A 17,308-nucleotide genomic window follows, 5' to 3' on the forward strand; every position below is an offset into this window, starting at 1 on the left:
CTGTGTTATAAATAATACGCATAGATACAGAAGTAAAGTATTTAGTGAAAGTAAAAGTGAAGTTAGACTGTGTGTTATAAATACGCATAGATACAGAAGTAAAGTACTTAGTGAAAGTAAAAGTGAAGTTAGACTGTGTTATAAATATGCGTAGATACAGAAGTAAAGTACTTAGTGAAAGTAAAAGTGAAGTTAGACTGTGTTATAAATACGCATAGATACAGAAGTAAAGTACTTAGTGAAAGTAAAAGTGAAGTTAGACTGTGTTATAAATATGCATAGATACAGAAGTAAAGTACTTAGTGAAAGTAAAAGTGAAGTTAGACTGTGTGTTATAAATACGCATAGATACAGAAGTAAAGTATTTAGTGAAAGTAAAAGTGAAGTTTGACTGTGTGTTATAAATACGCATAGATACAGAAGTAAAGTATTTAGTGAAAGTAAAAGTGAAGTTTGACAGTGTGTTATAAATACGCGTAGATACAGAAGTAAAGTATTTAGTGAAAGTAAAAGTTAGACTGTGTGTTATAAATACGCATAGATACAGAAGTAAAGTACTTAGTGAAAGTAAAAGTGAAGTTAGACTGCGTGCTATAAATACATATAGATACAGAAAGGAAGATAAGTCAGAAAATGTTAAGTTAGTGAAAGTGTAACCCACAAGGTAACATAAGTGAATTTATTGCAGATTGTATTGTAAGAAACAGAGTAGAGAAAAATTTGTCTTGTCAGTTGGGTTCTAAAGTAACAACTAGGCTATGTGGACTTTTGACAAGAAAAGAAAATTATTTAGTTTTAGATACAATTGTTATATCCTATAGTGTAAAGAGTTTTTTTACCTATGTTTGACTTGTTTTGAATATATTATTTTAAAACAAGTGGATTGTGTGCTGTCCATTTATTGTTCGAATTTTTTGCCAACAAGTCACTGACACCTACTTTAAAGAATCTGGCCCTATAAAACTGACAGCCTGAAACCTTCTCACTAAGTGTTTTGCCCATCCTCTTGTGTTTTCAGTGGGTTTGTTCAACTATGAGCATCCTATCATAACTTTTCCATCTCCTCCCAATCCTCATTTGGTATCCAGTTCCGTTAGTGTCACATTACTTACACCACATAGAGGTTTTGCCAACCCTGGCTTTTGTCTCTCTCCAGTCACCATTGTCCACTCTTTATAGTGGCTCTGATGGCAAGTTATTTTTCTATTTTCTGGTCTCACAGCTTCTTTCTTCAATATACATCTCTACATTATAGAGATGATGGAACCCACCGTGTGGCTGGTATTGCCTCACTTGAAATACTTATCCAAAATCCACATCAAGCAGGGTTGTACAGGAAATGCTAAGTCATCCACCCTTTCTCAGTGCCTGTTGTTGAGATTGAGTTTATATATATATACACCAGGTCAATCTGCATTTGTTAATAAAAACAAACAATAACACCAGGTATATGCCTGCCCTCAAACCTGGCTTATGTGCTGTAACCCATTGCACTGTTTTGTCTCACAAGGTGGGATCTAATTCAAGGTGATTGTGCATGATAATAATGGTTCATACATCTCTCTCTTGTGTTCTCCCCCCCCCTAATTTTTTCTGGTAGAGTATGGGAGAACTTTTATTTCCCAAGTTTCATGTTGTTGGGGAAGTAGATATGGGTAGTTCCTCGTTTCGCAGTGCAATCCCACTGGTGCAAGACCGAGGGATGCACCCCTCGTCATTTTGGAAGTAGGGCTGGGGTGTTACCTGCTAGTGTAATGCAGGACATTACACTGTTTTAGGAACGAAGACATTCCTGGGGGTTGAGCCTAGCTGGATGTGTCTTGGGATGCTATTCCCTGCACCTAATTTTTGTGGTGAGTACCGTATGCAAGTATTTCTTAAATATGGAACAGCCTGACTTATTGCTGTAGCAACACTATACACTTGTATTCAGCTGTCCGCCTATGAAATAATAGATGGTTAAGCATCCTGCAGTTCCACCCACCTTAACAACATGTTAGCACCCAGCAAAAGATTCTTATGACAATGTTTTGCTACCATCTCTATTGTATGAAGAGTATTCTCTGCTTGAGACGTTTGTGGTCTACCACCAAATGTTACCCATCATTGCATGGATGTTACACTTCCTGGGCTTTTGTTTTCAGAAAGGACCTGATCTTTGTATTTCTCTGCACTGGCCCCCTTCACCATCTTCAGTGTGAGATTCTAGCTCTTTGTGGTATAGAGAGATGAATAGCATTTCTGAAGTGAAAATTTTCCTTACCTGAAAATGTATTTCAGCTAGATACTAACCTCTCTACATCACTTCCATTGCATTTGGTTAGCTTTATCAAGAATGAGCTTTTGTTCAAAGCTTGTGACATGTGCAAGAACTTACACAGCAATGAGCTTAAAGTAATAGTTCTTTCTAATGCAGAGAGGTATGTATCTGACATGTTTTCAGGTAAGGAAATTAACTTTTATCTGTTAACCATACATGTTATTATGCTTTAACTATTTGATTCATGTCTATGTGTTTTGACTTGTAATTGGCTAGATTGATCTAAATAAAATTTGCCATGCACTCTTAGGACCTCCTGAGGTGTGTTGGCATTCAGTTTAACCTCACTCTCTGTGTTACTGTTCTATGTCTTCCTTATGGCTGAACAGGTTCATCAGCCATTACATAAATATTTGTATTGTCTTTAAATCGGTTAGTCTTCCTTTATTATATATTAATCTGTGATTTGCTTAACTTGCTTTTTTTTTCTAAATAAAACCTAACACGAGATTTTGGCACTGCATGGCATCATATTATTTGCTGGCCAGTCCATATGAACTTTTTCTGAACAATTTGTAATATGAAAAATGTGATTGCAGTTAATTAAACATAATCTAACCCGTCGTAAAAAAAATTTTGGTTATGTTTTTATTGTTTGTTTGTAACCTTCGATTCATATGAAGATTACTGTTCTTCAAATACTTAGTCTTGTATATGTTAAACTTACTTATATTCTGTTTTGTCTTATTATTTTAGTAAAGAGATTACTATTCAGATATTTTTTACCGTTTTGTAGAATGTGTTGTGCAGTTTTATTCATACATTGTTAGGAAGTTTAAACTAAACATTATGAAAATAATACTGGTGTTAAAGACCTGTTATTAAGTGGATTATTAAACCATAAAGAAAAGTAGTTTTTCATTTAAGCATTAACTGACTATTAGCTGCTAGACACCTTTTCATGTGTCACATTTAACCATTCAGACTTAATAACAACATATGCAGTTTAGATGATAAATAATCTCCTGGAATTCAACTCGGATTACTTGTAATGATTTTTATTCACAATTAGTTAATATTTATTTTACATTCTGTACCTACCAGGAGATACATTGTTTTAATTTATTAATTATTAGAATCTTTCTTGTTAATTTAAAGTGACATACACTTAGTTGGCTCAAGGGTATATAAATTTATTTGTAATATTTATCCTATTGAAAGTGTGTTGTGTAGGATAGAGCTAATAATGAAATATTCATGGGTGGAAGAGTTCCATATTGGGTATAGAAATGTGTACTAACGTTTTGGGTGGAATGGATTTAGTTATATTTGAGTCACTTTTCTTATAAACTCATGCACAACCCATTGATTTATTCTATAGTGATAATTCCAAATTTGTTTGTGAAGGCTTGGAAATTTTTACTAGTAGCAGAATGTTCTGCTCTTATTGATGCATATTAAGTAAAAGGTTCTTTTATATACATAACAGACAGGTTACACAAACAAGATGTATATTTATCATGCACATTATTTTACAGTCACTAAAAAATACAGTATGTACCAAGAAATAAGCTCCATTTTGTGTTATGGACAATGAGAAACTAATTTTATTTTTTTGAAGTTTCCAATCAAGTGTAAATATTGACATGTTTTTACAAGGTTGAAAAACACTGTAAAAGTAGTTCATGTTTATTAAAATCAGTAGTTTAGAATCTAGTGAACTGTGGTTAGGTTACATTTCTAGATTTAAAACTATAGTAACTGCAGGCAGTTGTGAAATTGAAGTTTCTACTTTTATAATAAAGGATGGTAATATTTTGTGCATATACTGTTAACTGTCCCTTATATAAGGGTCATAATAAGCAGTGATTTTAAAATTATTTATGAGTGTAAGATTTGAAATAAAGATGCCACTCCAGTTGTTTTGACACTAATATGAAACATAACTTGGACAGAAATAATGAATGCATATAGAATTATTTTTAAATATAAATTGGATTAAATTTCCTTGTAATTTTTTAGGAGAGAAATGGACTTCTGTAACTTAGAATGGACTTGCACCCATTTGAGTGAAATGGTAAATGGAATATAATGATGACAGAGAATGCCCATTCTTCTGTGATGACCACTGCCTCCAGTGGTAGTGATGGGTCCTCAGAAATATCAGCTTCTTCTGCCTTATATACTTCATGTGATGATGGCTCCAAATTAAACCAACATGTGTCACAGAGTACATCAAGTGCCCAGGAAAGCATCATTTTAGACACCCAGGCCAATTTTAACCAAGTACCTGCAGCTAAAAATGAACAAAAAGAGTCTAAATTTGGAAATAACAGAGATGCTCATAGTCCCCTAACAACAGTAGAAAGGAGAACTGTCCTGTCATCCCATGTTTGTAACACCTCTGTCCCATATAAGTTTCAAGATAGTCCAATTAGTGCTTGTGGTGTAAAGAAGCCATGTAAGTCACCTAATTCCCCTCTACTTTTGCAGAAAGATATAGAGCCAAGTGACTTATCTCATATATCCCACAATACAAAATTGAAGGAGCACTTAGTGGAACATAGTGGGCTTCGGAAAGAAGGGCCTTTGTCTTTAATAGTTCCATCTGATAGCACTGGGTCAGAAGATGAACATGACAGAGATTTATTTAGAGCAGGTGCTATGCAGCTTCAGGATTCTCATATCATTTCTCCATCCAGCAGAGCACCTCAGAGAAACAGTGTTCATCTTGCTGCAGATGAGCCATTAACCCTAAACAGCTATCAACCGTCTTGTTCACATGAAATACATGAAGTACTTGGGGAACCAGTTTATTCAAATGGTACTAAACTACAGAGATTACCCCCTGTTTCAACAATTATGCAATCACGCTTAGCTTCATTAGTTAAAGAAGGTTTTAAAATGCCTTTTGATTCTTCTCACTTTGTCCCTTTTGCAGACCTGTCTTATAGCCATGATCCTCATCATTCAGAAGTAGTATGTCTTTCAACAGTCAATAGACCTGAAGCAAATACTTTGGTATATCCTATCTCCTTGGCATCTAATAAAACGGAAAGTGAAGGGACTTTTTTGGGGGATTCAGTTGATTCACTTCAGTGTACTTCTTTATGTGAAGCAGGACCTACATCTCATGCCACACCACGTGTAGCACCAGTCATTACATCAATACCTGACTTTTCAAAGATCCATAGTGGAAACATGACTAACACCAAAGACATTGGTGGAAGCATACCAACCTCTGTTAATAAATTTCCCCAAATGGATCACAGAGGGCCTTTACTGTTTGGAGAAGATGGTCATCCAATTGTTGTCCCATCAACTAATCCTTTGCTGACACCATTAGATCTAGGGAACACTACTTTAAGAATGGTTACTTCACACATTTCATCACAGCCTCCTGTAAAAAATACTTGCCAAATGAACATGTCTACTTTTTCAAACAGGTTAGTTTCTTCCCGGCCAATTTTGGGTGTGCCTACTGGTGTAATCACTACAGTTGGATCAAGTAATTCCAGCTCTGCTAAAGCACCAGACTTACCTTCAAACATTCAAGAGCATCCTTCTTTATTAATTGCACATGCAGAAGATGTTAACTTGCTTTCTACTGCATCTAAAAATGATTCTGTTCTAGAAGAACAAGACTTTTCAGAAGTTATTGATAGAAGTAATTCTGAAGGTGATGAAACTGATGAAGTTTGTAAACCTTCTAGTATAAATACAAACTTTCCAACACCCACATCAGAATTGCCATCTGTACTTTCTAGTCTGGGCTCGCAATCTTATATGTTGTCTAACCTTGTATCTTCTGGGAGTTCAGGCTCTTTGACACTGACAAAAACTGTTTCTTCAAATATACCAATCACCACCGGTGTTTCATTAATTCGTGGAATGCAGTCTGGATTAACCAGTCCATATGTACCACCATTTTTGTTATCTGGGATCCTCCCTACCTCACTTTGTGGAACATCTGTGAAACATGAACCTCATGAAGCCACCACTTCTCAGTCTGTTACTTCAGCTGGAGGTTTGTTATACTCTGGTCTTTCAACTTTACCAAGTTTAATTTCTGTTTTCAAACAGGAGTCACCAACTGACAATACAAGTGGTTCTGGACCTTTGCCCCCATTTACAGTTGTTTCGGGTATGCCATCCTTGTCAAAGCAAGACCTTGCTGAATTTGTTGCAGCCCAAAGTAACTTTTCCAATTCTGGAAGTCACTTAGAAGAAGTGTCTGTGAAAGAAGAACCATTTGATGATGCTGACACTTCTCCCTCAGAAAGCCTTTCTGCATCCCATTCTCCCATGTTACAGAATACATGTAACCTCCCTGGACTGTCTCGTTTGTCCACAATACCACATAGTACCAATCCCCAGGGAGAAATTTCTCCTACTCTAACACACGCCACTACTGTGCCTTCTCAGCAGATGACAGCTGGTTTTAGTCACACTGCCACTGCACCTTCAAGAATCAGCTCCACAACTTGCATAGATGTGGCCTCTAGTTGTGGATCAAGCTCTGGAAGAAAGTTAGACCTTTTAGACAAAAAGAACTGCCAACTCTGTCGAATCAATAAGCCATGTAGCTTGCATCCTTCACAGTCGTGCAGCATGTCCAGTAATATGGCTTCAGATCCACTTCTCTCTAGTGATCCAGCAAAACCTTTTCAGTGCAATTTGTGTGGAAAGAGGTTGGCATCAAAGAATGTTTATCAGTTGCACATGCGTTCACACACCGGAGAAAAACCTTTTACCTGTAACCTTTGTGGTCATAATTTCTCTCAAAAAACCTCACTCACAAGGCACATACGTTCTCACACTGGAGAGCGTCCCTTTCCATGCGAGGTTTGTGGGAAACGTTTTGCAGACAAGGAGCGTACAAAAATTCATATGCGCACTCACACAGGTGAAAAACCCTTTTCGTGTAAAATGTGTGGCAAGTGTTTTTCTCAGAAGTCAACTGTGAAACGACACATGAGTGTTCATACTGGTGAAAAACCCTTCACTTGTGAAACATGTGGGAAAGGTTTTGCTAATAGAGGCAATTTAAATGCCCATAGCAAAACGCACACTAGTAATGTGAGTACGTAATTACAACATGATAGTAGAACAGTTATGGATGTTCCAACAGTGAAAACTTAAGAATATGGATATCCTTGAATTGTGTCCTTAAGCACCTTTGTAATTTCACTTTATTTCACAAGTAAAGCACCGAAGGACAGTGGTGGTTTATGGAATGTGAATATGGACTTAAAATCTTGTGTGTTTAACACTGATAACTATAAATGAAATTTACACATACATATACAGAATTTTTTTATTTCTGTTTAAATTGTTAAGTACAAATCTAGTGTTGCAATAGGTTGTTGTTGATATTAGAGGTAAATGTAAATGAGGTTTTGAAGATGTTTTTTTTATAAGAAATAATATATATTTCAAAAGAATATTGTTTATGAATAAGAAACCATTATGCAAAACAGAATTATTTGAGTAAGCTGTTTTTCAGTTTAGGTTCAGTGAGTTTGAATTCCAGACCAATGAATTTTGAACTTCATTTTGAAAGAAGGTATGTATCATACACATTGTAGGAAAAAAAAAAGTTGTTGTTTTGAATGACGTGACCATACTGGGAGTTATTTACTGTGTAGTTATACATATAACCTGTTATGTATCTTGCAGAGTCTATACATTTTATGTGAAGAGAGACTAAAGTCTAGAATATTTTATAGACCTCATGAGGTCTTTATGAGAAAATGTTAAATTTTTATTCCCTTTTCTGTAATTATTTTTCTTAATGATCATCCATTTTGTATTATTGTCTTTCACACCTGCCATTCCATTCATGTTAAATATTTAATCATTACACATACTGTTCAGGTGCAGTGCACCATAATGATGAAATATCAATAAATTTGGAGTAATACTTGAGATGTGATGTTAGAAAGTGGATAATTTCTCGGAATGGAAAACTGTCCTTATCTATCATGGAATATGATTTATTTGTGTGATTGAAGATCATACTTCACTGTGTTACCCTTGCAGAAAAATTAAAAATACTTTGTTACACAATTTATAAATGATGTTTTTAGAAATATCTGAATGCTGTCATGGTCCACCAGACCTTGCTCTGCTGAATGTTTCTGTCACCTTAGATATAACATTATTTGAGTATTTAAATTTTTATAATTAAAGAAAGTTGTAACAAGTACAAAGTATATTAGTTTATAAACTCTGAGTATTTAAGTTTGATTCTGGATCACAATTTCCTTAGAAAAAAAAAACACAATTATAGTGAAATGTAATATTTTAGTGTCTTTGATATTACATTTTTGTATGAATGAGAATTTTTGTTCATTGAAAAATATGAAACTGTATTTGAATTCAGTTAAAATTAATTATAATATTTTTACACATTCTGTATTATTACTTTTTTGTCAACCAAAGAATTCTGTAGGGTTTTGTATAGTAATTGGTACAGTTGGATTATGATGTTCAACTATTAAAAAAAACAGCATATTTATGCTGTATAATTTTTAAGAAAACCAGAAAACTAAGAAGTAGTGGACCACTGTATTATCACAAAGAATTTACCTTCTTTTATAATTAAAATATAAAATTATCAGGATTGTATATTTTCATTCATTTTATACATGGTGGTGTTTGGGTACAAGTTCATACTACATGTTGCTCAGCATTACTTTAGAAGTGTGAAAAATATAAATATACTGCTGTTACTAACATTTGTGAAGCTCAATAATAAAAGAATTAGTTGATTTATAAAATTCCATGTGATCAAAAACTTTTAATTCCCCTAAGTATTTGTCATAATCGTGATAAACTATTCTTCATTTTAAATACTATTAAAAGAAAGATACTAAACAACAGGGTCAGATGATGATTACCAAGGTAAATGCAACTTTAAATATCTGTTGAATATCATTGGTTAGGTCTAATCACCCATGTTGGAAGTAACGTATCTATTCATCTTCCCATAAACAGATTAAAAAGGATTATTATTATTTTATTTTAATCTCCAAACCTGTTATCTACCTAAAGATCTATGGACATAATATATCTAGTGTTTGTCTAATACGGTACAAACTTTATGTTGTGTCTTGGCTAAGTCTAAAGACTGAATAGGTAATTGTGTCTAGAAATATGTTTCCGTCATTCATACAAAATAGAAAACTTCATATCAGACACTATTTTGTGTAAGTAAGTTGATTTCAATGTGAAGGGTTTGTGGTTAACTTTGATATAAATACTACCAAGTTCTGATTTTCATACCACTACTATTTTTAGCTTTACAGAAATTACTTTAACCATCTTAGATACAGGGGAAAAAACTGCTTTTCAAATTGTCCATTCCAACTCTGTGGTCTTTTAATTCAAACAATAGTAATATTTCATATTATTATTTACTTAAAATATAAAAGATTTAATTCTAGTTGAAGATGCTGACAAAATGCATAAGACATTTGGGTATTTTCAACAGGTATTCAATTTATGATTGGGACAGTATACACTACTTTTACCTGCAGTTTTATCTTTCTGTCTAATTTGAGAATTACCAAATAAACATTCAGTTACCAATAATAATAATTTAAGAGATACTCCATTATCCTAAAATCAGAATCAAATATTTTTAGAGCTAGTTTTTTGCACAGTAAGAGGGACTAAACAATGAGTAACTTACAAAAGTAACTCACATACTAAGCCTGCAAGTTCAGAATAAGTGTTCTTAGGAAGGCAAGATTATGGTTTAACATAACAATGTTTTGGGATAAAATGGGATCTATTGGTCCATCTCGACTTTTCCATCCTCGAAATTAAAACTATCAATAAAAAAAATCTTAAAATCAGTCCTTATCATTCATATACTTATGAAGCTTTCTCTTAAACTCACTTAAATTTACTGCCTCCACAACATCTGAAGGCAACCCATTCCGAAGGCCAACCACCCTGTTAGAAAAATAAAACTTTCTTAGCTGAAGACGACTTCTACCCTGCTAACATTTATATTTGTGTCCCCTAGTTCTACTATTCTCACTATTAAATAGGAAAAAATATGATGCATCAACACTCAAGTTAGTGGGAGAAATAAGAAAACTATGTAGTGTATAGCAGAGTTAGTAGAAATAAAATCTTTTAGATTTGGAACTAACAGCATATATACACTTTACAACATGTTAAAGAAATAAACTCTTGTTACCTACAAGTTTATTAAAACCTCTCTTTTGGTATTGTAATAACTGCACTATACTAAAGTGTACAGCTTATCTTAAGTCATCCAGTTTGCTCTACTTTAGGCTAGATATTCTGATAGACAGGTTTATATAGTTGCAATAGAGAATGGATCCTTTCATGAATAAACAACATGAAAGTACATTTCTTTTTTCATAGGTATTACCACACCCCTACGGATTTTTAATATGCAAGATTATAATTTTAAGCACCATCATCAAAATATTACCTTCCTGTAAATTCTCTGTTTCACAGACAGACAACATTTCTATTTAAATACTAATCAACAATAATTAAAATGTTGGTATTCTCACATGATGTAAAAGTATATTTCTTGCAGCTGTTGTCTACTTTAACTGAAAGAGGTTCGACCATTGCTGGATTATTATTTTTAAACCTGTCTCTTTCAGTTACTATGAGAAATAATATGATTACATAATGTACCTCAATGACAGGTAAGATAGGCAGTTGAATATATAAAGTTAAAAGAATTACAAATTATGGTATATTGTTTCTTCATTTGGTTGTAATCTAGAAGTACTGGATAACATTATTTTGTTGATACAACAGCATTCTTTATAAAGATATGCTTGTTTTTCATGCAGGATTAATAAAACACCGAAACACTATTTTAATTTAATTAAAAGATGGTGATTTATGTGTAATGAATTGAAAGGGTTAAGATGCATGTACCTTCCTCATCACTCTTAACACGTAATGGTACCTATATTGGGGTTATTTTCACTCGTTTATCCACAGAGGCATCATAATAAATAGAAATTATGTAATGATATGAACCTGTTATTCTATTGTTGAGTTTAAAGAGCTTTCTCCACCAAAACTAGTCTTTTGATTGATAAACTTCTATTGGTATCTCTAGAAGCCCTCAAGTAAACAGTTGTATTGCCTTTGGCGCCTTATTCCTACTTTTGTTTTGTGTAATTTGAGAGTGCATAGTTAATTTGTAATGTTTTGGTTCTACATGTCAAAGTATATGCAGGACAATTTTTAATAAACATAGTTAACACATCAAAAGCATGTCTTGTGTTACCCATTTTTTTCCAATATATATATATATATATATATATATATACAACACGCCCACGAACGACCCAAGTTAACGTAAAACTAACAAAGTTGTAGTGGTGCATTTACTCTAGTTCTCTTAATTCTGTGGTGAAAATGTAGGTTTGCTGGAACATCAGGAGAAGAATTTATTCCAGTTCAACTATAAAACCATAAAGGATGCGTTATAAACTTAGGGAAGAAAAAAAAATATTAACCCCTCGAGGAATGTCACTTTTTTTATAGCAAATTAGTGTTATACTGGGTAGGGCAAAAGAATTACTAAACAGATGGTACTACAAAAAGTATCACTAAGACAATCAAAATATAATAATGTTCTAAATGAAACAATGGCATGGTCAGTTTTGCTCCACCCTGTACACTCAGTATTGAATCCATTTAGTTTCCTTATGAGACATCCTTTCTACTGACTGTATCATTTTTTTACTGAATGATTTTCTTACAGACAAGTTGCTATTGTAATATTTATAAAAAATGTCTACAACACTCAAGATGAAATGTTCTTACAAGCACTATGTAAATATTATAACATTGTTACCATCCTCCTATGATTTCAACGTAATGAGCTCACTGAGTGACTAAGTTCTTTTAAAGTGTGCTTTGGGAAAAAGTCATGCAATTGTTAATAAAATACCCTTTTGAAAGGAAGTTTCAAATATTATCTTGCAAAAGAATCTAGTATCGTCACTAAAATATTAGTCTTTAAATTCCAAAACTTATGTCACCAGTGATATATCAAATGGTATATTCCAGCAAAACACAGTTCTTTACAAGTGATTTTTACAAAATGTTCTCTAGTTAATACCTTTTTCATAGCATACAATTAATATCAATGGTAAAAAATTGAAAGTACAGTAAATAAGTATCGGTAGCAATGCAACTGTAAGAAGATAATGTTTTATTGTAATAGTCTGGTTCATTGTTCAGAAATGTGGTCCACATCAAGCATTTTGGGGTAATATTTTGCAAACGGTTGATTTTGGTCAATTTGAATGTGCTAAATTAAAAAATTTTGTTTGCCCACATGGCAAATGGCTCCTTCACCCTCAAAATTGAAAAACAAAATGACCACCCATAAACCCCTAAAAATCAGTGACCATTACTTTGTACACCCAAAAAGTAAGGGAAATTTGTGTCTCAAGCATTTAATCACAATGTTTTCTGTCTTTGTTACAAACCTTAATGGTTCTTTGAACTAAACAAGAGAGAATCCTCAATAGCTCTGGCACTTGAAATTCTGTTATGCAGGATTAGAATAAATTAATGTACGAGACCTTGGGCATGGTCAAGTACATCAAATAAAAGGGGTTGACCTCCCATGTCCAAAATTGTAATCAGATCTCAAATCAGTCAAGAGATGAGAGAGCTATGAACAAAAAGTTAGAAAAAAGCTTGAAAAAAAGATTGAGCCATTCTATGAGTCATGATGCCGCAGCTAAAAAGGTATTAATACTACCATGACAATAAAAGTTTGACTTTTTTACTGAGCTGAAACAGTTGACTTGAGTATTGGCATAAGTAGGTGAAAAAAGCTTACCTTACCTAAAAAAAAAGATTTAAAATTTATATTACTGTTTCAGATATTGTAGTTAAATAGACTTCAGTAGATGGGAACGAACAAACAACTACATCAGTAAACATAAAGGAAGTATTAATCTGTATATTTTCCCTCCAATTTCCAAAAGTTTTGTCTACAATAGAAAGTCTTTTTGTGATAGTGCTATGCTGTAATGGAGCCTATAACATCTTTAAAATGATCTTGCAACAGTGGTGAAATTGACAATCATTTTTGTGTCATTTGTCAAGAATGATACATTTAATAGTTCTGAACAAGGCCTAGAAAAGCTGAAAGAATGTGCCATGAAGTGCTTCAAGTATAAAGACAACAAGCAGAGAAGTGACGTTGAAATTGTCTTGAATGCACTCGCTACTGATGATTCTATATGTTGGTATAAAAACTGCTATTCCTGGTTCACCCACAAAGGAAAAATTGCACTCTTGGAAATAGATCATTGCACACAGCAGCATTTGTCTAGAAGAGGACTTCAAACTTGTCAACAGTCAGAATCAAGTGCAAGTCACCAAGAACTTTGCAAAGTTCTTTGAAATCTTTTGAGTGGTCTTTGTGTATATTTTGTCAGAATACTAAAACAGAGTCTGGGCACATAGTTGCAAACTTTTCAATGGAGCAAAAAAATTATGTGATGCAAAATATCACCATAAACTTTGTATAGCTCTCTCTAACTGTTTTGACCTTAAAGCTGTAGAAGCAAAGTATCACGTAACATGTTTGATGAGCTTCAACCATTTAGTTTCAAGAGCTCATAGCAATGCTTCAAAAAGTGACATACCAATGGCTTGGTTGTGTGAAGAACTTGAAGACTTTGCTAAGGAAGGAGCTGTGCATGACATCAGTGATGTCTGGGACAGGTATGTCTATCTCTCCAATAAAGCACAGCATCAGGTTTCATACACTCGAAAGAATAAGAGATGCAGTGAAGTGCACCATAATGATTCCAAAAGCATTTTCACTTATCCCTGTAGCTAAACTTTTGCAAAAGAGTTCAGATGAAAATCATCTTATCATATCTTCACAGGGTCATAACATCTTTTTTGCTATGGTTCAAATTGCCCTTCAGCTAAGGGCTGACATATTGTACCATCCAAAAGCAAAGGATATCAATATTTCTGATCTAGGAATATATTAATGCATTCCAGGTAGTTTACTGACCTTTCCAAGTGTGTTATATGGTGAAAAAGATACAATCAGTGATGGCTTAGAAATGGAAAATGTGGGTGGACTCCACAGGCTAGTTGATCAAATGTCAAAAATCCTTTAACACTTACGTTAAGTGTTGCCCAAGATATGATGTATGGCATCAGTGGAGGAAGTAACTGGATGCCTAAGCATATTGGCCTCGGTTTCTCAATTCATCAGGCCACTATATCCAAGAAAGTTGTTCATCTATTTCATAAAGAAGGGCAAAACATAAGCTGTCAAAACATTTTGCAAGTAGATACAGCTTTGGCAGAAGATACTTTAAAGTCATGGGACATGAGTGTAGGTGGCATAATTCCACCAAACTTGGTCAAGGATAGATTTGTACATTTTTCCACTGACAACACCAACATCCTTGACTCAAATCTAAATGGCAAACAAACATTTCATGCCACTCAATTCACAGCTTGGCAACATAGTCCTGAATCCCATGAAAATATTTCAGAAAACATTATTCCTTCTTCCAGACAAATGCTGCAAGTACCCAATGAACTGAACAATTTCATTCCTCAATCAAATTATGATGCCAAGTTTACACCAAAGTTTGTGTTGACATGGGTTGCTTTGAAGACTGTACTGGTAATGGCAACACAAGTGATGCACCAACAGATGCAAAATAGTTGGTTTTTGTTTTCAAGGCAGCAATCAAACTTAACTGGACAAATTTCTATCAACAGTCGTGCCACACTATGTTTGAATAATATATCATTGGATACATGCTCATAATTCTTATTCCAGCTCAGGAACTGAAAACTTTAAATACTGTCATACAAAGATGTAGTTTTGTAGTTGCTAGTCTTGGACAGAGCTATGTATTGACTGCAGATGAGGCCCTTAATTGCAAGTTGATGCATTTGAAATGGTCAAATACAGACTACCAAAAGTTTTTGATCCCTTGCCTTGGAAGTTTGCATGTAGCAATGAATTTAATCAAAGTCATAGGCAAATATATCCAGTCTACTGTTATTCTGGAAGCTTGGGTTGAAAGTGGCCTATTGGCACAAAGAACAGCTGAACTTGTAATCTGTGGAAAAAATTATTCAAAAATGATGTGCACACACAATCTGACCTACCGAGCCATGTGGGAAATTCTTCTACCACAAGTTCTTCAGTACCTAGCAGAAAAAAAATGTTGACCTGAAAGACAGCATTGATTTGGCCATTGACCAGAGTGCAGATGATGATCAAGTAAAGATACTTGACACTCAAAGATTTCTGGATCTTACGAAGCAGTTCGAATCTGAGGAGTGTTTGTCCAATTTTCTTGTTTAGTGGAATTACTTTAAAATGGTCCAAGTTCTGCTGCTTTTTACCAGAGCCCAAAGGGAAGCTGATTGAAGATTGCATCTGATTTTATTTCAAAAAATGCTGCCATACTTTTTTCAATACAACCATAGTAACTATGCTTGCTGGGGTACTGTATATTTGTCAGAGATGCACCAGCTTCCTACTGAGGTTGAAGAAGAATTCCAACAAGGTAACTTTGTGATTAAAGGTAGCCAGATGTTATTCAATCAAGTAGATCCTGACCATGCTCAGGAGTGGTTAGAGGAGGCATTGTTGGAATTACCAGATCACATCTTGCAATCTTTAATCTAAAACTGCAAAGGATACACAGTCTTTACAGACTTACCCTAGATGATTCAATGGAAAGCAAAGAATTCAGAAAACCTCAAACAAGTGTTGCAAAGGTTATCACTTTTCAGATTTGATTCAAACTTCACAGTTTTGTTCAACATCGCAAACAAAGATCAAGCATCTCGAGATGTAACATCTGCATTGCTGAATGTTAAGGAAAGTGGACAAGCTGAAAGCAAAGATTGATCCTACACACTGTGCCCTGGAATGATCCTTTGTCCAAAAGCAAATATCTTATATTTTCTAGCATGTATGAAGTGAAAGCCTTAGGTATGGGATAGGACAAAACCAAGACAATTAAAGCTAACTGGACTCTCTTACAGGTGACTTGTTGTTGCGTATGAAGCTGGACAAACTGATGACCTGAATGAAATCATGAAACATGAACTGTCACCAGTCTCTCTTTCTTCAGCTGCATTGAATAGTTCTATGAGGTCAGGATCAAAGTCACTTCTAGCTGATGAGCTGATGGCAAAGATCAGTTGCCCTAAGAACCTGCCTCCATATGAAGATGCAACATTGATCATTGATGGTATGTCTGTAGTCCATATCCTTGGAAAATCTCAGAAGGCAAAAGCTTTTGGAGATTTTTCTGATGTTTTCTGTGCACTGATTTTTAACCCTTCCATTATGGACTGGGGGGATCCATGAGAGTAATTATACTATGATTTTTGATAATGTATGTGTATCTTTACAAAATTTTGCAGATTATTAGTAAACATTGCAAGGCTTTCATACACAAAATATCAGGTTTTTCAATTATGTTTTAAGATCTTTTATTAAAAATTTGCTTGTGATTTTCTCTTTCAGGATGTTGACTATCCAATGTGCAAAGTAATTTTGATTTTAAGATTAAAAATACTTTTCTTTATCTGAAATTTCTCAAGTTTCATTTATGTAATCTCTATATTCTTCTAGATATCACCAAACGTTTTTTAAATAAAACTTTATATTCAATCTGTTATTTTATCAATATTAACTGTATATGATGTTGATCAATTTGACCAAACTTGTAACCATCATATAAATTAGGAAATAAATCTAAAATAGCTTAAATCTTTTAACAATATAAATCTACTTGTATTTATTAATTTTTGTTTTATTGACCTTTGAACTGTGTCTGACTAAAAAGACCCCATCAGAAGTTGAAAATTACACGGCGCACGTGGATTGACTTCACAGTATCGAACAGCGTAATACAGAAGCTTCTGGTGCATATACTCCAGGAAGATTTTAATTATTTTCTTTCGTTATCTTACCTAACAACTTTATATTTTTATGATTTTAGTTACTTTTATAAC

General features: G+C 33.9%; 1 protein-coding gene across 4 annotated transcripts in view; it reads left to right on the forward strand.

Annotated features, from left to right (window-relative positions):
- LOC106463866 (transcriptional regulator prz1-like) overlaps window positions 1–17,308 on the forward strand; it is a 41,391-nt gene that overhangs the window by 12,122 nt on the left and 11,961 nt on the right. For 2 of the 4 annotated variants that reach the window (XM_022391498.1, XM_022391497.1), the window contains exon 2: window positions 4,283–7,826. In XM_022391498.1, the coding sequence (XP_022247206.1) occupies window positions 4,352–7,351 (3,000 nt within the window). In that variant the 5' untranslated portion in view covers window positions 4,283–4,351 and the 3' untranslated portion in view covers window positions 7,352–7,826. Of the gene's footprint in view, window positions 1–4,282; window positions 7,827–16,330; window positions 16,540–17,139 lie in introns of all 4 variants that reach the window. The other 2 variants (XM_022391499.1, XM_013923947.2) reach the window with 2 other exon arrangements.

Source organism: Limulus polyphemus, unplaced genomic scaffold (assembly GCF_000517525.1).
Source record: "Limulus polyphemus unplaced genomic scaffold, Limulus_polyphemus-2.1.2 Scaffold1507, whole genome shotgun sequence".
NCBI classification, from domain to species: domain Eukaryota; kingdom Metazoa; phylum Arthropoda; class Merostomata; order Xiphosura; family Limulidae; genus Limulus; species Limulus polyphemus.